General features: G+C 40.4%; 1 protein-coding gene across 1 annotated transcript in view; it reads left to right on the top strand.

Moving 5' to 3' along the window:
• Window positions 1-18,649, top strand: part of CWC27 (CWC27 spliceosome associated cyclophilin) — a 176,252-nt gene extending 157,603 nt beyond the window's left edge. Inside the window, exon 14 of the mRNA XM_080933706.1 lies at window positions 18,318-18,649. Within this exon, the coding sequence (XP_080789832.1) occupies window positions 18,318-18,480 (163 nt within the window). The 3' untranslated portion in view covers window positions 18,481-18,649. The remainder of the gene's footprint in view (window positions 1-18,317) is intronic.
• The last annotated feature ends 5,611 nt before the right edge of the window (window positions 18,650-24,260 follow it).

The raw sequence follows: 24,260 nt of genomic DNA, 5'->3' as shown, positions 1-24,260 counted from the left end.
CTTTCTGGTACTACATTTCTCAGTCCCACACCCAGACTCATACTCCTGTAGGACCCTTCCTTCTTCAGGCATTGATTTCATAAAATGATTCAGACACATGGCAGGAGGCATCAGTCAGAGAACTCGCATGACCAGCTGTGTGGATGAAGCCATTGTGCCAGTTTGAGTTTACTTAGATAACGCTTGACTGGCACCAGACAAGGTTAGAGAGATGCCAGCTGTAGCTTAAAAGGCCATGGAAACAGATTGGTTTTTAAGCAAATTTTTTTCCACAAAAATTATGAAATCTGTGACAGCTGACTGAACTATTGAAGATGTTCACTGTGTACTTCCAGGGTCTCCTGAAAACGTCTCCCCAGATTGTTAGACTGGAGACGCTCATACTAGTACACACTAAAGATAGGAAAAGTAGTGACTAATATGGTGGCCCGCTGCTCTTTATCTCTCTGGACTGCTTTCCTCTTTAGCATATACAGCATCCCGTATTATAAAAGTCTAAATATCCATACATTACATGATTACCTCAACTTAATACTTTAATGATTATTACAGAAGTGAGAATATTTGCTATATAAAAGCAAGTAGTATACCCTTTTTAAAAAGCAAATAAAAATTATCTACAGTCTCAAATTCAAAGATAAATACTAGACAAACTAGTTTATATGTATAGTCTATAAATTTGTATGTATAGTCTATGGAATGGATATTTATGTTTCATACATATATAAATTTAAACACTTCCAGACATATTTGTACATGCATGTCTTAAATAAAATTGTATATCAGTTTTCTTTCCTTTAAAAATATATAACAACTGCTTCTGCTTGTTATATTTTATGTGATTTTAACATTTTATGTTGTGTGATATTCTATTATGTGGTTATAAATGGGCTTACTCATAATATCTTATTTAGGCTCTTTCTGGTTTTCAGGTTTTGGTATTATGAACAATACTGTAAGAAATACCTATATATCTATTTTATTGCACATTTTCTCTGTTTTTAAGCTGGAATTGCTTAGTCAATGAGGATGCATGTTAGGCCTCTGCTAAATATTTTCAATTGTTATTCCAACTTATACTCACAAGTAAGTATCACTTTAGATTTGCCTTTAACATAGTTAACATCTCAAGATTAATTAAGTTTCTTTGCTGGCCTTAGTGAAAGAGAATAACATTTTTAAAAATTGTTTTGCTTTGTGTTGAAAAAAATGAAAATGCACATCTGGTCTGGTTTGCTCTGTTCTTAATAAAACTGAGTTTCAGCATGGCTCCTCCTCTCAGGAGCCTCATCCCTGCCATCGCCTTAGCCTTGATTCTGAAAAGCTATCATGAGTTAGCTCCGTATGTGAGAACTTTAGGATCTGGGTTTCTTCTGTCTCTGCGTTATTGCTACACCTTGGCCTGCATTGAAAATCAGTTTTATCCATCAGTTGTAGTTTGTTTTTGCTAGAGATTGGAAGTTTGCAGGCCTGATTTGACTTGAAGAAGTCTTAAAGCCTTCCTCTGGAGTTAGCAGAACAGTAGTAATGAATACCAGTTGTCTGAGTATCCAAAGCAGTGAATTTTTAATAAGACAAATATTTTTAAATGATTATTGACTTTTAGACCCACCTGGTCAGATTGCATCATGAAATACCATTTCTGAACATAAACTTCATCTTGCTGCTTATCCCAGTGAAGCCCTAAACATGTTATATTCACAACATACGGCTTTTATGGATCGTTCAGTCATGTAGTGAATGGAGGGTACAAAGGCAATAAGTAATCACTGATTAAAGCCTTCACTTCCTGCAGCAGGGCGTTGCCAGGTGTGGGTAGCAGGTGCCCACACTAGCTGTGCGGAGGCTCATCACCCTTCAGTGTTAGATTAGAAGCCTCTCTTAAGTTTTGGTCTCTGGACCCTTGAGATTTTTAAAAATTATTGGGAAGCCTAATAGTGTTTTTTCTTTTTAGAAGTTAAAACTAAGAAACCTTAAATGTCTTTAATAATTTAATACCATGATGAACAGTTTTTTATTAAAATACAATTATACCATTTCCACGCTTTCTTTTCCGCACCCCAGCCCCTCATATGACCCCCATTCTCACTCCCTGAGATTCATGGCTGTTTGTTCTTTAATTGTTACTACTATACACATACACATTAATATATAAACATAGTCTATTGAGTTGTTGTTTGTATATAATTTCAGTGCTCACCACTTGGTATTAGTTAACCATTTAGCCTTGGGAATGACTAACTCTCCTTTTCTCAGCATCCCTAAAGTTGCCTATAGTTTTTGTCTAAACATACCACCACCCATAAGATTTCTTCCTTCCCCCTTAGCATGTCTGTTCGTGCTGTTGTTCAAATCTCGTTGAGGAATCAGAGTTGACATTTCTCTGTCATTGTCATTGCAGATTTTCTGATCCTCTGACTCTTATTATCCTATCTTTCCAGCCCCTCTTTCACAATGTTCCCTGAGTCATAAGAACAGGAGTTGTGTTGTAAATATGTCCACTGTGGCTGGAACCCATGATCAGTTGTTCTCTTAATGTGACCAGTTCTGTGGACATATACATACATACGTACATACATATTGCTTTTTGTCTGCTGCAAAGCAAGGCTTCTTTGATGAGTAAGAGCTATACTTAGCTGCCTGTATAAGGATAAGTATATAGAATGCAGTTAGGAATCATTGTGTCTCAGTGAAAGGTGAGAATTCTCTTTAAGACCTATGACTTCATTGGCCATGGATAGGTGCTAGTTTCCAGTACCAAGCATGATTTTCTTCCTGTTGAGGAGACCTTAAGTTCTATTAGGGAGCTCTTGGTGACTGTCCAGATGTGGGTTCTATTGGTGGTATTTTGCTCTCCTGGCCATTCTTGTGGTTCTAATTATAACTGCAAAACAGAAAATTTTCATGAAGAATGGCATTGCCTTACACTTTCAAATATCCAAAGTCTAGCATGTTAGGAGCAGGTAGAATCTCTTGTGTGATAATGTTATGATCTTTTGCAACATATTCTCTCTGACAAATATCAGCAGGTAAAGGAAGGTGTTTGCTACCAAGCCTGTCAACCTGAGTTCAGTCACTAGGACCCACATGGTAAGAGAACTAACTCCTACAAGATGTCCTCTGGCTTCCACATGCATGGGTCAAGTAATACATGAGTGGACAGAGACACACAAATAAACAAATGTAGTTTTAAGAAAGAATGAGAACAACAAATAAATATCCTAGTGTTGGCACAGATGTCCCTGACCTTGTAGACACAGGATCCCCATGGCACACATAGAGAACTGCTGGACCCCATCTCTCTAATTATGTGGTTGTTCCCCGGTATCAATTTGATCTCAAGTAGTCCCAACATGGTACTTTATCGATTAAGTGTGTTGGATACTGGAACTACTGTGCAGCACTTACAATTTTTATCAGTTCTCATATTACTTATTTGTGCCTGACCTCTCCAAACAGACTGTCACAACAGTCAAGTCTTACCGATTCTAAGAGTTGTCTTAGCTGGGTTTTTAGCTCAGCATCTCTCTGGGATACATAAATAAGGCAAAGTAAGTCAAACTGATATAATATTTAAGGAAGTTTAATTTGTGATTTATCTGTGCCTGATATATAGTAGGCTTTCAGTTACTTTATCAGATTTGATGCAGACCTTTCCTAAGGAAAGGAGTGTTTGAATCTATGTCACATCGTTCCCACTTGACCTGTGGGTCAAGGTGCAGCAAGCACAGATGTGTGTGCAGAGCTGAATGAAGTCCTGTGTGGTACCTTTGGCTATGTTCCATACTGTTTAAAGGGGTGGTCACCTTTCACATGTCCTGTGCTTGCCTCCTGACCTTTGTGAGTTTCCTTTTGGGCCTGAGATTTCAGAGTTCCCTATATGATTAGATCAGATTTTCTATTTTTTCTCATACCTATAATTTTTAAATTTTATAATATTTATTTATTACATTTATGAGCAATGTCTGTTCATACAGTGTCTGACACGTCTTTTTCTTTTATGGATTGTGCTGTGAGTGGTCATATCTAAGACATTTTTCACAGAATCTTCTAAATTTTCATTAACTGTCTTATTCTTTTACAATTAGATCTGTTACTTGTGTTTTGTAAGAGACTATGTGATATGAGGTTCAGGCTAAGTCTTATTTTCTTCTTTTGGGTGTTTGCATGTTACAACTTAATTGTTTCCAACCCTGCCTTTCTCTCCTGAGTGCCCTGGTAACTGTCAGTGCTTGGTTCCCCGTGGTTTTGCAGACTCTCCTGTTGATTGGCATGCTTAAACTAATGCCTCATAAGAGCAGCTTTTGAAACCAGGTAGTAACCAGCTAATAGGAATCTTGTCACTTTTCTCCTTTCTGAGCTGCTTTGCTATTCCAGTTGTTTTGCCTTTCCATGTAAATTTTAGAATCAATTTCTCTTAAGTACAAAATAAATCTGCTAGAGTTTTATTTGAATTCCATTGTTTATTAATCAGTCTTGGGCGAATTGGTATCCTTGCCACGTTGGCTTTCTAGTGTTGGATTTTAGACTTTAGTGTTTTCCCACAGATCCCTAGGTTCAGTTAAATTTTGTTTTCCCTTTTCTTCCAGTTAGGAGTGGGTAGTGTGTTGTGATCTATCTTCAAATTCACTGACCTTTCTCTCCGTCACAGCCATCCTGATACTGGGCCCATCCAGTGGGTCTTCAACTTTGAATTTTGTGTTTCAGCTGTTCTTACATGTTGAGGTCTTCATCCTATTTTTCAGCATATTCCAAGAGTATTTAGCCTTACTTCTTGAAGCACTATTTTTTAATCTTTGCCAAGTGATTGCCGTGGATGGCATTTCATTATTAGTGTCTGTTGGCTGTGCTTCCATACAGCTGAGCTTCTCTTCGTTCTTTACATGCTAAGTGATACTTATCGAACTGTTTGAATATTTCCCTGTGTAACCCCAAGATTATATGAGTATACTTATATACCTCACTAGTGTTTTGTAGCATTATTTTTAACTTTCATCAGGAGCACACCTGGAACTGATTTGGTATGTTCGCTTAACGTTAGAACTTTTTGGTTCTAAATTGCATTCTAGAAAGTGAGTAATCCTGTTTCTTCCACTGATATTATCAGAGTGAGGTCTTGTGTGTATTTTTAAGTTCATTTCATTATTTTACATTGATTTTTGTCTGTTCTTCTGCCAGTGCCTCATTTGTAATGACTATTAGCAGCACATTGCTGGCTGGTGTGTGGAAGGCCAAGGTGGGCCTTTATTGGTCTCCATTCAGAGCTTGCAAAAGTAATGTGCTGCATTCTTATTTTCTTTTAGTTATCCACACCTGGAAGAAACTTAGACAACAGACCATGGAATTAATAAAAATAAATAAATAAAATAAAAATTAAAAAAGCTCCATTATTTAACAGGTGGCCTCTACCTGAATTGCAACCCTGGTGCCAGGAAGGAAATAATTAGTCTTGAGACAAACCCTTCAAAGACATGGAAAAGATCACATATGGAAAATAACTAGTATTAGAATGAAAAAAAAAAATGGAATCCGGGGTTTTAATTGCCATCTTTCTGGTCCAGGTCTATACGTGTTCTTAATGAGACATTCAGGCAGGTGTTTTCCATCTCTCTATGGACCAGAAGCACAAGAAATTTTAACCAAGTCTCAGAGTAAAGTGTCACAGCTTTACCTGCTTTGAATCTTTAGAATGCCTTAAGGATGGTGACATATAAATGCAAGCCACAAAACCCTCTTCTGGATACTTTGTCCTTCAACCACCTGACAGTTTGAGTTATTAATAATCCCATCTCTCTTGGGTTCTACTGGAGAGAAACACCAAATTAAATGTAGCAATAATGTTTCTTTGTGTAGTTGAATTATTTAAACTGATAACTACTGCACTTGAGATTTTGGTTGGATTTTGCTTTGGATTTTGTTTGGTGGGTGGGTGCTGGACTGGTTGGTTTCTTTTGAGGAAAATAATCATGTAACTCAGGTTGGCCTCAAACTTGCTATGCAGCTGAGGTGTGCTTTGAGCTCTTGATCCTCGTGTCTCCAATGAGAAACTTAAATTGTGCCTGGCATGCATGGCTTATATCTGCAAAACTCCAGCACCCGAGAGAAGGCTGAGGCAAATAGGTTGCCGTGAGTTCAAAACTAGTCTGAAACAAAGTGGAAAAAAAGAACAGTGGAATGACACAGCCTTTCCTCCCAGCACTCAGGAGGCAGAGGCAGGCAGATCTCTGTGAATCTGAGGCCACAGGCTGGTCTATGTAACAAGTTCTAAGGAAACCAAGGATACAGAATGAAACCCTGTCTCAAAAAAGAAAGGAAGGAAGGAAAAGAAAAGAAAAAAGAAAAGTTGTTTATTTTTTAATTCAGCTTAGTTGAATAAACCTGCATTAAATTCTTCCTCAGGAGAGGAAGAATTCAGGGGTAGCCTTGGCCACATCGTTTGTAGGCAGCCTGTGCAACAATCAGATCTTAACTAGAAAAAAAATTTTAAAGTATACCCTTATTTACACTGAATATTCACAAATCATCATTCCCATTTAAACCTACAAGCTAGATATTGTTAGTATATTCTATGGGAAGAACTGTGATAACAAAAATAATTATGATTAGGATATTATAGCAAGCAACAAAAGTGGAGTAATGCTCTGACGCTGGGTCTCTTCTGTAAAGGGTTTCATGTAGCAAGACTGGTCTCAGACTAATTCCAGATTGACTTTGACCTTCTCCAGTACTGAGATTGTACGTGTGCTCCATCACATCCAGGTTCACACTGGAGACCAAACCCACACCTCCCACTCTTGGAAGATGTTAAATTTCACATCTCGAACATTATTTGTATTATTTGAAGAGTTAAACTTGAGAGAGAGAGATCTAAAGGCTTGTTTAGCTTAATTTAGAACTCTCTATGTGTTAGTCTGTAATTTTCATAGGAACATAGACAGTAGAGTGGTTATGAGCATGGAAGTTTAAAGTTAGACTTAATCTTGAATCCTGCCCTGGAAATTTCCCAGCTCTGTGATCTTAGAGAAATTATATAATCTTTCTATTGCTGTTTCTCAAAATATAAATTAATTAAAGATAATACTGGCACTTGGGGGGGGGGGGCAGGATCAGTTTATCCATCCAGTTAGCTTCTGTTTAGAAATAGAAATTAGCAAGATGCTAAGTGCGGTCAGTGCTCAGTGTCTCTGTCATCTTTGATGTAGTTCATTGTTTTAAAGAATTACCATGAATGTCAGTAGATCTCTTGGGACCACGATTAGAACTTGTACTATTTCTGTTACAGTTGATGACTTCTAGACCTTCCATTGACTATCATCAGTGGCTAGCTGTGAGGTTTTTTTTTTTTTTTTTTTTTTTTTTTTTTTTTTTTTTTTTTTTGTGGGTAGGAATGTTTCACTAGTGAGACAGTAGCTCTCCATGAAGCTACACTAAAGTGTGGAAATGAGAGGAAGCCCACGTGGCAAAACATGATTTGCCCACACAGTTTGAAGCTCAACTTCGGATAGAATTGTGAGCTCGGTGTAACACAAATGTTGAATTCCATCCCTATCTTAGCCAGGTTCTAAGGTGGTTATCCAGGGAAGCAAGAAGGAATATGATTATAGACCAGCATCACTGGTTAGTGTTCATTTTTTACAGAACTATAAATAATATTGCAAAAATCCAGTGTGGTTCATCATGAATAGGCCCTCAGCAGAGTCACAGTCCCTGGAATGGTGATTATTTTAATTCTGAGCTCTCTAGCCAGGCCGTAAAGTGACTTCTGTTGCTCTCTTTTGAGTAAAGAAAGCTCTTCAGCATTCATTCTGTTCTTGCATACAGAATTCTGTTCTTCTGTCCTGAAATACATTTCTCTCGCAAGGGAAGCTGTGATCACAAGTACGATTTGAATGAGAGAGCAGCCAGCTATGTGCGCTAGTGCTTAGCAGACCTGATTGGGAGCTCCATCTTCCCTCTCTGGGGCTGTTAGTCTGCTGGCTACAGAGCTGTCTTCCTGGCCAACCTGTGGACTGACGCTCACAGCAGGTGTAAGGACACACTGCGGACACATTCTGGAAGGCTTCCTAAATCTTCCCACCTGGTCCTGCTCAGTGTCAAGCTGTTGTGTAGGCCAGAAACCCGAAGAAGTCCCTTCTCCTGCTGGTATTTGGAAAGTTATATCTTCTACATTTATTCTAGCACTGCCCAATATTTACTAATTTTTTAACTAAGGAAAATGTAGAACGTTATTTAAAAGTTGGCTTTTCAAACTCCCAGAAGGGCAGTGTTCCTTTAAAACTCAGAACAAAGGCAAATTTTCCATGTTAGCGGTGAACAGCGACAGTACACTGATTTCTATCTGTGTTTTCTTTTTCCACAAGTCTGTGCCTAGTTTCCACCTGGCCTGGTTTCCCAGAATCCCCACTTTTCCTCCACTTATTCCTGTTAGCGCCAGGGTTTTGAATTTTTGTTTCTACTTTTCTCCTGTTGACAATGTGAAGTGTGGTTTGTCTGCTTTCCTTTCTGTCTATATTCCTTTACGTTGCTGTTCTGTCACCTTGTAAGCTTCCCCCATCATTCTCCGTGATGATCGCACTGCCTCTTTCTGGGGCTTCTGTTCTCTGATGCCTGCTCTACTTGACAGGAGCAGTGCCCTGGCCCCACTCGCTGGGGCGCGTTTTTAGACTGTTCTTGTCTCAAGACTCACTGAATTTCTCTTTCTGCCCTGTCTTCTCTCGTCTCACATGTGATCTCTCATCTGCCCACTTCATTTTGGAAAAAGATGTGTATGTTTTGTTTTGTTTTTTTTTCCATACAGGCTGGTACTTAAACCCTAACAACCTTAATTCCTCAAAAGACCAACTAGTATTTTAGAATATGTTTAAATATACACCTAAGAGGTATATGTCAAAATTGTAATCGAGTAGCCAGTTATATTTTAAACATTATCTAAAGTACATGCATCTTAGGATTTTTATTTCTATGAAGAACACCATGAACACAGCAACTCTTATAAAAGAAAACATTTCATTGGGACTGGTTTACAATGTAGAGGTTTAGTCCATTATTGTCATAGAGGTAAACATGGTGTTGGACAGGCTGACATCGTACTGAAGAAGGAGCTGAAAGTTCTGCATTTAGATCTGTAGAAAAGAGGAAAGAACTATGTGTCACTTGCTCTGGTTTGAATTTCTCAAAGCCCACGCTTAGTGAAGTACTCCCTGAAAAAGCCAACCCTATTCTAACAAGGCCACATGCTCTAATACCACCACTAAGGATCATTTTCATGCTGACTTCCACAGCATGTGACTTTTTGTACTGTGCTGTCTTAACAAAGTTAAAGTACCAAGGTTGGTGAACAGTTCTCCAGAAACTATTTGCTCTTTGTTTTTCATTGGCAGAAAAGTTTCTCCAATAGCATTAGGCTTCCAGTTTTTCAGGACTGTGAACTCGGAACCTGTCTCTTGAGTAGGAACTTACTTTATACCCTTCCAGTAGCTTCTGCCCCATCACTTACTTGTAAGGTGGAACAGAGATATCCAGCTTACATTCATGTCTCAAATGTCTGGGACTCCACGAGTTCTGAGAGTGCCCTCAGTATCGTGAGGCACAGCAGTGACACACAAAAGTCAGTAGAGATGCTGACATAACCTCCATGTGTCTACATGCAGACGTGTGGCAACAGATGTAACTGCTCAGAATCTTTATGTAAGACACCGCAAACTATTACAGAGGTAAGTAAGTGCCGTCTCTGGATAAGAAAGTCAATTATTTCAGGATTATCCTGTAAACTTAATATGTTCCTGTAGTCAATCGGCTATATAACATTGGCTGGATGACTTCGACAGACACTTATTTTCCCATAATTCTGGGCACTAGAAACTAGATTAGATGCTGGTCAGGCTGACAGAAGTAAGCCGTCTACTTGAGGCTGTGGATAGCCTGTTTGTCTCACTCCTCCCAGTGGCCTGTCTCCTCCTCTGCCTTCTTAGAAGTTCTTAAACCTTGTTAGCATCTCTTTCTTTTTTGCCTCTCAGAATTGGCCCACTTTAATTCTTTCTATAAACACTGTCCTTGACTAGTTGATGATTCATATAAGGAGACATGTACATTTAGAAATAATGCATGTATGCATCCAAGGCTGATTGAGCCCAAATATGTTGTGTTAAATGATGATATGCATAAAAATAAGGAATGTTAGTATTATAAAATGTCTAACTATAAAAATGATAAATTTTTGTATAAACACAGTTTGTAGGTAAAACAATTAGTCACATACACGCGCACACACACACACACAGAGGTGGGGGAGAATCATATGGTAAAGCTCTAGTAAGGTAGTATTTGGAGATAGGGTATTTGGGGAGAAATTAGGTATTGATGAGATCATAAGGGTAAGACTCCCATGATGAGATTAGTGTTCCCTCTCCATTCACCCACACTGTGTAAGGAAACGGTGAGGAGCCTTAGATGAGTGTTGGCTTCTGTCTTCAAAGTGTGGGCAAACAAATTTCTGTCTGTATGCCACCATATCCAAGGCATTAAGATATGGGGCAGCCTGAGAAAGGCACACATAAGCCATGGGGGTTAAAGTGATATCCAAACCCCCTTGCATTTACAGAGGCCTTCAGTTGGTATGGTGTGCAAGCCTCACTTGTGAGCTCCGTGTGAAGTGACTGTGCTGGGACTTACCATCTTTTTGTCACAGGTAAGGAGATAGGCAGAAGAAGCATAGGGACTTCTCCATACCCACAGGTCTGACTTCGTTCTCAAAGGTTCCCAAGAGTGTTGAAGATTGTTGGAACAGTTTCTGAAGGCCAAGGCAATGGGGAAAGATTTTAGGAAGAAATAGAAATTAAACTGGATAGGGCCAGGAAAGGAGGGGGCAAAACCTTGTAGAAAAATAGCATGAACAGAAGTGAGGTACAGCCTGTTTCTAACACAGAACAGTGTGCTCCTTCAAAGACCCAGATGAAGCAGCACTTGGAAACTGTTTCATCCTGCTGAAATTTGTATTTACAAAGACTGTTTCTGCCTTTCAAATCATTTAGGTTTGCGTTCTGTAGTCCAAAGAATGACAAACTTAAATAATAACCAGGAGCTGCTTAGTTGGGTTTCTAATAGGGATTCTAGCAGGGAAATGTGACGTCCTCACAACATGCAAACATGTTATATGTGTGATCTCAAAGAGTCATTCAAACCAGGAAGGAGGCTGTCTGAGGACACTGAGTGCATTTTCCCACACTTCAGAGCTAAGCAAACAGGAGCAGATGTTAATCTTTAAGCAGTGTAACTGGCCCGTTTGAGACAGGTCAGTACTGGATTATCATACCATAACATGCTGTCTGGAACAAGACCTTGCCTCACCTCTTTAGTACTAACTAGCCCTTCTTTTGTCAGAAAGTTTAAAAGGTGAATTGCTTGCCTGAAAACAAAGGAGTTCATGCAGTGTGTAATTGCTAAATAATTTGGAATTGTATATTAAAGCTATCAAGAAGAAAAGTAAAGAAAATCAATATCCTAGCCAAAGTTTTCCCGAGGTGATGGGAATCCCAGAAAATTGGACTTGTTTGCAGCACTTATCACCAGCGTCCTTCTGCCAAGCGCTGCTGCATGATGAGGTGCAGAGGCAGTGACACAGAGCCTCTGCTCTTCAGAGCACCGTGACCCAGACAAGCAGGGCTGCACCACCCTGAAGAAAGCTAGAGCTGTGGACAAGACTGTCAGGCGGGCTGGGAAGGATCTCCTCGCTGCTGGAGAAAGCATGTCAGACCCAGCAGGAGCCAGGCTGTTGGCACAGCTAATAAGGGGGTTGGGGGTGGGGCAAAGAGTGAAGTCTTGATGATACAGAGGCAGCAAGGAGGCATGGAGGAGTGGTGAGAATTATCCAGGAAGCTACGAAGAGTCTGGCATATCTGAAATGAAAGATGGGGGATCACATAGGACATGGTGGGGCGTGCAAGAGCCAGACTAAAGAAGGGCCATGAGAAATGTGAGGTCTTCTGTACATGGACCAAGGGGTTTAAACCAGAGGGTTAAAACACAGCTAGATTGCCACACACACACACACACACACACACACACACAGACACACACACACAAGCATACACGGATAGAGGAAGGGAGACAGAACAGAAGGGGGAGAGGGGGAGAATGGGCCACAATGCAAACCTGACATCATCAGACACCCACGCTATAGAGGTGGTCCTACCCTGCTTCTGCCCCTCAGGTACCTTCAGCTGAATGGGATCATAGCTGTGACACTCATTTAAGTAGAACATCTAGAAGCTGGCACTGGGATTCCAGAAAATAGGGATTTAAGACAGTAACAGGATTCACAGTGGACATTGATGCTGTTCTTAAGCACTTTCCCCCAAAGATGCACCCATGTGTTGGGGGGGTTGAAAGTACATTAGAACCCAGTCTGGGGTCCCCACGTGATCCTTCCTTTATAGCTACATTGTAATTTCTTGTACTCCCGAACAAGCAGTACCCATTGTGATTTCTTCTTACTAGACCTAGCACAGGATTCACTTTTCACAAAAATCCATCTTTGCAGATAAAAGCCTGTTACCTCTACCACCTGGTCAATGGCTTACAGGTTCCTCCACCCTCTCGGAAGTTGCTTATGAGAAAGGACTGATCCTCTGGGGGTGTAGCTCAGTGTTAGAGTGTTCCCCCAGCATACACAAGGCCTGGGTTCAGCCTCTAGCTCTGCAGAGAAGAAGCATGACCATCCCTTTCCTCCTGTCCACAGTGCAGACCACCAGGCAGCACAGGCGACTTCTTTGAGAGCACATCAGTGGATGTTCTCATGACTGTCTCACACTGTGGGAACATTCCAAAACATGCTTGTTCTGCTGTGTCTGTATTCTCCTAAGTAAACAGTCTGCTTCAGGAGAGCAGAGCCCTGGCCATGCTTGACTTTTTGTCACTGGTAACTAGCATTGACCTTGCCCATAAAAAGGCCTCAAATGTCTATTGAGTAAAGAATTAAATTTACCTCATTACCTTGTTTTTAAACTATATGTACAGACTGGACTTATGCCCAGATTACTCAGTTTGGAGAGCAGAGAGCGGCCAGTTAAGCCTCTTCCAGTGTGTGTGTAACTTGTCATGTGAACCCAGTCTTAGGGTTGGAGAGATGGCTCAGCTGTTAAGAACGCTTGTTGCTCTTGCAAAGGACCTGGGTTAGGCTACCAGTACCCACATAGTGGTTCACAGCTAACCATCACTTCAGTTCCATGAGATCTGACACCCTCTTCTGACCTCCATGGGCACCAGGTACACACATGATACACAGATGTGCATGCAAACAACACACAGACGCAAAATAACAATAGTAATAACAACAATACTTTTATTATTTTTCTCCTCAAATAATATTCTTATTATTCATTATTATTGTTGTTCTTTTCTTTTTGGGGGGAACCCACTGTCCTCTGTCTCTGAAAGAACAAAGCAAACATAAATAGAACCTTTACAGTCAGTGTGAAACTGCAGTTTCTCAATCTTTAGCTCTGTATTCTTTACAATTAAAAATAACCAGTGAGAAGTTTTTAATGACTGGTTCTGGGCTCCCCTCCCATCCTGGTGTAATTAAATTAGTTCTTTGAAGATAGACACTTGTAAGAATTTTTTTTTTTTTTAGATACCCAGCTGATTTTTATATCAGCCTGCATCTGATGTAAGAGTTCTAAAACTACTTAGGAAATGTTGTTTTAAAAAAACAAAAATTCTCTCCCCTGAGCTTTACATTAAGAGCTGTAGGAGGGAGATCAAAAGCGGGAAACATCTCTCACTGATTGTCAGGGAGTAAAGCCTTGCAGTGTCTGACAGAATGCAACATCAGAGCAACCATTAGTGTGTGTGCTGAGTTGTGAAAGGTCATGGGAAGTAGACTTGAGGCTTGGAAAGCCTAGTGGGTGTTTCAGGGAGTTTATCATAAAAATAAAAGACAGCATAGCAACCCTCGAGTACCAGGCTTGGCCAGTTCCAAATGTCTGAAGACTTCGTTCTCTTTAAAGACTCGCCATGCTCAACACTGGACGTAGTGCTGGACCAGGGGCACTGTCTGAGTACCTGAGGCTGCTCAGTTCTGTAGACAGACAGTCACACACTAGTGAAAGCCGACGGGAGCCGAGTTCAGTCTCTTCTATCAGAAAGAACACATTGTCTTGTGCTCCCGCTCTAACTATTTTAGTCCAATCCGACAGTAAGTCACTCCTGCGAAGAGGTGTGTGAGAAGTGACGGGAGTAAGAAATGCTGTTTCAGAGTCTAGAAGGATTTGAGGAGGAAGAATAGTTAAAATATTAAAACAGTAAGTAGAATAGCAGAATGACACATACATACCTCTAATCTGGCATCAGAAAGGTACCAGGACAGCCATCTCAGAAAACAAAATAAGCATGTTTATTTCAAGGGGAAATGTTCTTAAGTCGAGATGACTTGGAAACGAGAAGGAATAGTTCTGAAATTTTTTAACTAGAGCTGTTTACTTTCTCAGGATAAATCATTTCAGAGCATGTTAAGTAGAAATGAATTGCTAATGTTGGAATTGTATATTGAGCCTAGAATCTGATCTTCTGGCTTCTGCACAGCTGTCCCCGCCATCCTGTAATCTGTCTTCCCAGTTATGTGAGAACTTTAATGTTGCCTGTTAGCGAAGTCAGCAAAGAACCACTTGTTTACTTTTGTTTAAGCTTTTGCATCGTCCCACATTAAAGTAAAATTCCTTGTTTAACACCACCCGAGATAGGAAACCTCCATCTTCTGAAACGTAACTACCACCGATGATTTTATTGGAGAATCTGAACCTATGCTGAAGATTGTGTTAATCAGTACTAAGTTTTTGTCTTTTGCTTCAAGTAAACAAGTTCTGAAATTCTCACATGTAAATGATTAGTGTGTAATTAATTCCACAAGAATTCATTGCTCTGATTGGTCCAATTTTATAACAGTCACCAAGTAGACAGGGCTAAATTATTGGGATGTACAAAACTAAACTATAAGTTTTTAGTCTGCATATGTGCCCTCACAGGAGACTGAAGTGTGGGCATGCTTTCAATCCATACAGCATGTAATTTATGGAGGCACAGAGGTCAGGAGTTTATTATACCCAAAATCATAATAACTATTCTGTTTTCCCTTTAAAAATGAAGTGACCAAAGCATGTTGAAAGATAAATGGGTGAACCATTTTTTGCTGTTAAAGATTCAGTATTATTGTGAAGTAGCCAGCCATCCTAAGTGTTATGGTACTAAATCTGAAGTAGGCTGTAAGCTGAGAGCCCCTTTTTTCCCCTGGGTTTAAGATTGCTATTAATCAAAATGTTGGACCTGTGCAGTGCAGTGCGTATGAAACAAACAGTTGAAGCAGACGGCTCCTTTAATTTATGACTTTCTGTTTTTTCAGATTTGTGAGAGAAGGTTTCTTCCTGTAGACTTGGTTCTGTGGCTCACATACCTAGATTTCATTTCTTACACCAGAGCCAACCAAGTCCAATAGTTGCAAGATTTCCTCGTGGCATTTGAAATGAGGAAGGTACCTTTTTACGTTTTTAATTGACAATGTCTGGAAAAGTCATTTTGAAACCTGGATGGTTTCAACTGGAATAGGTGTTATTTTTTAAATCTGTATTGGAGGGAGAATATGTGATCTCTTTTTAAACAGAACAGTGAATGTGTGTAAAGGTAAATGCAGTTGTTTTAAGGAGCATGTGACTCCAGCCTAGACGTCAGCTTTCAGGCGTCCGTTGTTAAGAGCTCCCTCTGCACTTGCTCCCCTTTCCTCCCAGCAACACTTGGAATCCCTAGAGAGAGACTGCAGGAGTGTGGACGAGGAGGTCTCTCCTCACAGTGCATTACTGAAGTGAAAATATCTGTACGTTATCCACTGTTTCCAAGGGTCAAAGTTAGGGCTTCTATTACTGTGACGATACACCATGACCGAAAAGCAAGTTGAGGAAGAAAGGGTTTATTATTTGGTTTAAACTTCCACATCACTGTTCATCATCAAAAGAAGTAGGAGAGGAACTCAGGACCTGATGCAAAGGCAACAGGGTTGCTGTTTGGAGACTTACTTTCTCATAGAACTCAGGACCACCAGCCTAGGGATGCATGGTGGGTGCCCCCCCTCACCAACCCAGAAAATGCCTGATCTTGTGGAGGCATTTTCTCAGTTGAGGTTCCTTCCTTCCCTACAACTCTCGCCTGCATACGTGTAGGTAAGACTACAAGTGAGGCAAGTCACAGACATTGTGTCGAGTCCGGGAGGAGTACAGCCTGGGGGTTAACACCACCTTCAGAAGTAGAGGCTGTTGATATCCACTGGCTTTCAGGAGCTAGAGGTTGTTACTGGTAGTTGGCTTTTCCAGTGACATGAACTGTCACTGATCCAGTAGACATAGGTTAAGTCATCATTAATTGGTTAAATCTAGTTTGCATTTCTAGCTGGTTCTACTGGTTCCTTGTTTCTGTGTCTATGGAAACATCAACCCTTTTCAATGAATTGAACATTCTCAGAAGCTAAGCCTAAATGAACACCATAGGAAATTTAAAGCACACACAGACACACACACACACACACACACACACAATCAGACTCTGGGAGAAGCCACATATAAATCCAATGGCTATAGGCTGCATTTCCTATTGACAGTGTTTCCTGAAGCAATGGAACTGTTAGAAGTCAGCGTTCTCATACTACATGGAATAATCCCATGTTGCAATCAGTTATTAAAATCAGAACAAGCAATGCACTATCAATAATTCATACCAATGTGAATGTGCATTAACTCATTTAAATATGATGTAGGTCATCTATGTGTCACCGACACTCACAGAATCTACATGGCCTTCCAAAGTAGAAGAGTCGGTGGTGATGGCCATGTGCTGCTGAGACTCCACAGTGACAGTCTCCGGAATACTTTCTCCTTCCAGATCCCTTCGAGAGTCTTCAAAATCTCAACAGACTTTTCCATACAAATAAATGTCACTCTTCACCTATGCAGCTGTAGGGAACAGAGCAGCGACTCCTGATAGTGCCACCTGCCCCAGTCTCTGCTCATGCAAATCAAAGGAAACCCATGTTGTGTGTGAACTGAGGTGAGGAGCTTTGCTCAGTGTCAGAGTGCTGGCCCAGCAAGGGATCTGCCGTCCTGAACGAGATGCGTATTCAAGATGCACTAATGTACTGACTGGATTTTTTATTAACTAGCTAGTAGAAATTCATATCACTTGTTTATTTGTTTAAAAACTGAGTCTTTCTCTTTTCTAACTCACCAAGTTGCTCTGATGCCTAGTCTTTTGACTACTCCTACCCCAGCCTGTTTATCTCTGATACTTCACAATGAGGGCACAGCTAATCACTGGCATAGTTCCCTGCTGCTAAGGATAGCTAGCTTATGACCACTTAGGAATCAAGCACATGCTGATACTTTAAGACCAGTAAGCGTTTGCTAAAGTAGGAAGGCAGCATTGTGAGATTTGCTGTAGTCAACAGTAAGAGGAAAAAGTCAGTTCATGGAATTACGCCAGAAATCTCATTCCTTTCTGCACAGAAGAACTCAGCCCCTCCCAGAATACAGCCACAGCCCCACTTGAAGATGACTTTCGATTACTTTTTAAACTTCTGTTTGTGGATGCATACTTTTGTTCTGTTTCCCACTGCGTATTTGGATTTCGTTAATTTGCTAATGGTGCTGGAGTTTGAACCCGGGGCCTTATTTCTGCAAGACAAATGTTCTGCATTGAAGCAAATGAGCTACACACCAGCTCTAGCATTTAAAGGTTGGGTTTTGTTGCTGTTGCTGCTGTTGTTGCTTTGCTTTGTTTTGTATTTAATGGGACCCTTGCTTTTGACCCTTTGAACCACTGAACTCGAACATCAGATAGGTCTGGTTCTTGGCTGGCAGCTTGCTCCACAGCTGGCTCCCTGTGGTTGAATGTACTCTTCAAAGAAAGAGGACCAAGTTCCAAATATGGCGCTAGGAGACTCCAGGGTAGATCATAGCCTCTCACCAGGGGAGGAACTCAAAGTGAGCATGGGAGCAGACTCCTAGAAAGGCGAAGGAGTGGAGCAGACAGACTCCAGGCGTGCTTTCCAGAGTTTTGCTTTGTTTCTGTTAGGAAGTTCTGGGGACCCAAGCCCAAGGCTTTGCTCTGCTAGGCCAGCACTCTGCCACTGTGCAAAGCTCCTCACCTCAGCCTTGTTTTCTGTGGAACTGCTTTCCAGGTGGGATGAGCACTACCTCGCTCCTGTCCACAGAGTAGGGTACAAAGTTTCTGAGTTGGGTCCCAGCCTGAATTCACTGGACCGTCTCTCTCCTCCTCTTTAGGATGTCACACGTGCTCCAGTTTGAAGATAAAACCAGAAAAGTGAAAGATGCAAGTATGCAGGACTCAGACACATTTGAAATCTATGATCCTCGGAATCCTGTGAACAAGAGGAGAAGGGAGGAAAGCAAAAAGCTGTTGAGAGAGAAGAAAGAAAGACGGTGAGAGGTGCAGTGGCACCTGTGGGAGTGTCCTGTGACAGACAGGCCCTCGGGATCATGGACGGCTGGGAAGTGTGTCAGCCTGTGTTCTGGCTTTCAGAAAACAGGTATCTCCTTTTGTAAATTTGGAATGATGTAAGCGAATGCTTTTGGTTACTGATACAGTTTTTCCATAATTGACCTTTTATATTACTAAATCTGAAATAAAATCAGTTTCTTTCCAGTTTAAATGTTAACTGTTTGCAGATTGCATAAGCCTGTCTATCCCCTTCTACCGTGAAATGTGTGAAAGAGTCTTGTTCAGATTTTCTATAAGAGGCATTCACAGAAAGAATAATGGAAACTTCCATGATACTTTCATATAAAATCAAATTATAAAATGAAAACATCAACATTGATGTGTTTTGCATGTAAACATATGAAAATAGCCAGACCAGCAGGACTTCTGCTTTAATTCATGAGGAGCCCACAAGCAAGTTATTATTCACCCTGTCCAGCCCTCTGCCTGGATGCTCTGAGTGATCAGGACCGTAGCCCTCATCAGCATGCACCACCAGTAGAACTCATCAAGAATCTAGCCTTCGACTCACTCACACTGGGCATCTCTGTTACCTACATTTAGTTCTAGACTCTGCGTGCTAAAATTCCACAGCAGACAGACTACCTTCAGTCACCTAATAAAACTTTACCAGCCACATCTTTTCAGAAGAAGTAATGAAATGGGTTTACGCTTCCTAAAGCAGGGTTCTTCAGTGTGGTCCAGGTGCAGCACTGGCAGCAGACATTGGATGGAGAAATGCTGGCCCCAGCCTGCTGCTAGTCACCATCCTGTCCAAGCTACCAGTGTGGAGAGAATTAAAACAGCCCCGCCCATGGCCAACAAGGTAGAATCCGAGACCTGCACACTAAAGAGATTTTCAGACATTGTTCAAAATGAGTATGTGCTAACATGCATTGAAGCCTCATAGAGTACAAATATGTCATTTCCTAGCCCACTATGGGATATTTTATAGAAGTAAAGACCACCTAACCCTGGGCATGTGTCTAAAGGAGGGTGTGTGAACTAGATTCTCAGCATAGAAGAAAATCAGTTAGCAGAACTATATTCCTATTTTTTAAAAGGAACAAAGAAAACCAGGTATGTGAAATGTTTAAGTATGTAACAGATCATTTATATCATTGTAGATGTGCACATATATAAAACAAAAATATAAAAACATGATAAACTAGTGATTACCTCTGAGGCTGAAGAAGAAATGTCCAGGGTTCACTTGAATTTCAGCTAAATAATAGTGCTCAGAGCTCAACCTTACACACTCTAGTGTGCCCGAAACCACCATAGCCTTTGTCCTTCCAGACTGTCACTAAAACCTGAGATGAGAAGACAGGACTCCCAATATCCAGAAAAATCCTCGTTTTGAATGAAGACGGAGAAAATATAAAGAAAAGGGAGATGTGGTAGAAGTGTTCTGGAGTGTCAGTCAGCTCAGAATTGTGGACAGTTGAGACAGGATTTGGTTGTGCAAGCACAGAGCTGCAGTTATTTCTTATTGGCATGTATTTATTGTACATAGCGGTAGGTACCTTGCCCGTGTCCACTTCCCTCCTCCCCCAGCCTGTTCCATCCATTGGGGACTCGTTTATACTTTGGTATCCTAGGTACATACACACGTATGTGTTTATGTAAAATCCGATCCACAGTTAGAACGGAGAATTTCTCTCCCTAGGTCTGGCTTACACTATGCTCTGCTCCGGCGCCCGTTTCCCAGCAGACAACGCGAGTTCGTAGCTGATGAAACCCTGTCCTACATGCTGCACGTTTTTCTAACTCACTCTCTGCTGACAGGTGGGCGGAGTCCATCTTTGCAGATATGAAATGTCTGAGTTCATATGTGTTGAAACCCCATCTCTGCTGTTCCTCCACTGATGTGGCCACTTCCCCAAATCCAGTATAAGCCCAACAGAATTCCCTGGAGCTCTCTACAGGGACCAGTCAGAGAATAATCTCAGTTTTTAAAAAACAGTTTATGTTTTCTTGGTTTTGATGTTATAATTGAATTAGATCATTTGCACCTTTTCCTTCCTTCAAACCCTCCTTACTCTCCTTGTTCTCTTCCAAACTCTCTTTTTTGTTAATTTTTACTATATACATATGTGTATATATGTGTGTGTATATAAACACATGTATATGTTTGTGTATATACATGTATATACATATACATACCACACACACTCCTGTATTTCTAACCATAACCTGCTCAGTGTGTGTAATGTTGTTTGTATGTGTGTTTTTGGAGCTGACCATTTGGTGTTAGGTAATCAGTCGGTGTGTTCTTCCCTGGAGAAGACAGTTTCTTCCACTCTCAGCATTTCTTAGTTCCTTGTGTAGGGTTAAGGCCTTTTGGGCCCCTACCAGCACCACCCTCATCCACATTAGCATGTCTATTGTTATCCTGGAAAGCTCCTGTGTAGACTGTCATATTTCTGTATGTCTGTTTGTCAGTGTAGCTTCTTCTTTTTTTTTTTTTTTTTGTATGAATATATTTTTTAGTCAGTACTTGATTTTTTTAATGGTTTGATAGTATGCATTGAAAACTTAATAGTTACAATGAGCATAAAGTACATGTAAAACAAAATGTAACATGGAAATAGTCAAAGTTTTCTTGTTGTATAGAGATTTTTTTTGTTTTGTTTTGTTTTGTTTTCTTTATTTCTTGGACTTCATACAGCCTGTGAGTTGTTTCTGGGGCAGTGCGAGCCTCTGGGGTTAGCATCCCATTATCAGTGACTGCATATTATGTCTGTTCTTTTGTGACTGGGTTATCTCACTCAGAATGATATTCTCTAGATGCAGCCATTTTCTTAAGAATTTGGTTAAGTCATTGTTTCTGGTGGCTGAGTAGTACTCCATTGTGTAAATGTACAACAATTTTTGTATTCATTCATCTTCTGAAGGACATCTGGGTTCTTTTCAGCTTCTGGCTATTATAAATAGAGCTGCTATGAACATTGTAGTACATGTATCTTTGTTGTATACTAAGGTGTCTCTGGGGTATATGCCCAGAAGTGGAATAGCTGGGTCTTCAGGTAGTACTATATCCAATTTTCTGAGGAAGAGACAGACTGATTTCCAGAGTGGTTGTATCAGTTTACAACCCCACCAACAGTGGAGAAGGGTTCCTCTTTCTCCGCAGCCTCGCCAGCATCTGCTGTCATCTGAATTTTTGATCTTGGCCATTCTGACTGGTGTGAGGTGGAATCTCAGGGTTGTTTTGATTTGCATTTCCCTGATGACTAAGGATGTCGAGCACTTCCTCAGATGTTTCTCGGCCATTCGATATTCTCAGTCAGTGTAGCTTCTGACATTACTAGGACAAACAACCGTACCTCACACTCTCTCTGGTCATCTGGCTCTTAGAATCTTTCTGCCCCCTCTTCTGCAATGTTCCCCAAGCCTTAGGTGTGGGAGTTCTTTTGTTGATGTTTCCACTGAGACTGGGCTTCACAACTCTGCATTGTGATTGGCTGTGATTTTTTGTAATGATCTCTGTCAGTTGCAAAGAGTATATCTTCTGCATGAGTTGAGGACAACACTTTATCTGTGGGTAAAAGGTCAAATATTTATATATAATTAGAGATAGTGCTATTTTACTAAAATGGAGGTTGTAGATTTTCCTCCAAGACACATGACTTCACTAGCCCTGGGTAGTTGGCTAGGTTCCCAGTACCAGGCATAGCTTTCCTCTTGTTGAGTGGGTCGTAAGTTCAATACAGAACTGTAGATTACCACCACGGTATGTGAGCAGCTACTGCACCTTAGGTTTATAGTAAATGCTGGCTGTGCACTACAGAGGAACTATAACTGCACTACAGAGGAACTATAACTGTACTACAGAGGTACTATAACTGCACTACAGAGGTACTATAACTGTGCACTACAGAGGAACTATAACTGTACTATAGAGGAACTATAACTGTGCACTACACAGGTACTATGACTGCACTACAGAGAAACTATAACTGCACTACAGAGGAACTATAACTGTACTACGGAGGTACTATAACTGTACTACAGAGGAACTATAACTGCATTACAGAGGAACTATAACTGTACTACAGGGGTACTATAACTGCACTACAGAGGAACTATAACTGCACTACAGAGGTACTATAACTGTGCACTACAGAGGTTCTATAACTGTGCACTACAGAGGAACTATAACTGTACTACAGAGGAACTATAATTGTACTACAGAGGTACTATAACTGCACTACAGAGGAACTATAACTGTGCACTACACAGGTACTATAACTGCACTACAGAGAAACTATAACTGCACTACAGAGGAACTATAACTGTACTACAGAGGAACTATAACTGTACTACAGAGGTACTATAACTGCACTTAAGAGGAACTATAACTGTGCACTACACAGGTACTATAACTGCACTACAGAGGAACTATAACTGCACTACAGAGGTACTATAACTGTGCACTACAGAGGTTCTATAACTGTGCACTACAGGGGAACTATAACTGTACTACAGAGGAACTATAATTGTACTACAGGGGTACTATAACTGTATTACAGAGGAACTATAACTGCACTACAGAGGAACTATAACTGTACTATAAAGGAATTATAACTGTGCACTACACAGGTACTATAACTGCACTGCAGAGGAACTATAACTGCACTAGAGGAACTATAACTGTACTACAGAGGTACTATAACTGTACTACAGAGGAACTATAACTGTACTACAGAGGTACTATAACTGTACTACAGAGGTACTATAACTGCACTACAGAGGTACTATAACTGCACTACAGAGGAACTATAACTGTACTATAGAGGAAGTATAACTGTGCACTACACAGGTACTATAACTGCACTACAGAGGTACTATAACTGTACTACAGAGGTACTATAACTGCACTACAGAGGTACTATAACTCACTACAGAGGAACTATAACTGTACTACAGAGGTACTATAACTGCACTACAGAGGAACTATAACTGTGCACTACAGAGGAACTATAACTGCACTACAAAGGTACTATAACTGCACTACAGAGGAACTATAACTGTACTACAGAGGTACTATAACTGTACTACAGAGGAACTATCACTGTGCACTACAGAGGAACTATAACTGCACTACAGAGGAACTATAACTGTACTACAGAGGTACTATAACTGTACTACAGAGGAACTATAACTGTATTACAGAGGTACTATAACTGCACTACAGAGGTACTATAACTGTACTACAGAGGAACTATAACTGTACTACAGAGGTACTATAGCAGGGCAGGACTTTTGGTGGTATCCCTCCTTTGGTAGCTTTCATGATGCCTTCTGTTACCATGAAAGAAAGAAAGTTGAATGACAAAATTATGATCTTAGTTTAGCTAAATGTTCATCTTGCTTAACTGCAAAAAGCCAAAGGTTCTGAAATGTAGTAGTAGTAATTAAATTATTGTGGGATTTCACCATTATAAATTTCACAAAATTTAACTAAATAAGTAATTTCCAAAAAGAATAGCAAACTAAATTTGGTATTATTAAATACATTTTCAGTCACAAGGAAGTGTTTAAGCTATGTAAATGAATTTCAAAAAAAATTTAAATTAAAAACGTGAAAGAGTATTAAAAATAGCCTTCAAACTTCACTTCATTTTTATATTTGAGCTTATTTTTTGTTTACATGTTTTGGCCAGGGATATTATCCTGATATAGCAGCCTGTCAGAGATCTTGTTCTTTGCCTGTGACAACA

The sequence above is a fragment of the Micromys minutus genome (genome assembly GCF_963924665.1).
Source record: "Micromys minutus genome assembly, chromosome: 20".
NCBI classification, from domain to species: Eukaryota; Metazoa; Chordata; class Mammalia; order Rodentia; family Muridae; genus Micromys; species Micromys minutus.
This window is presented reverse-complemented; position numbering and strand designations above follow the sequence as displayed.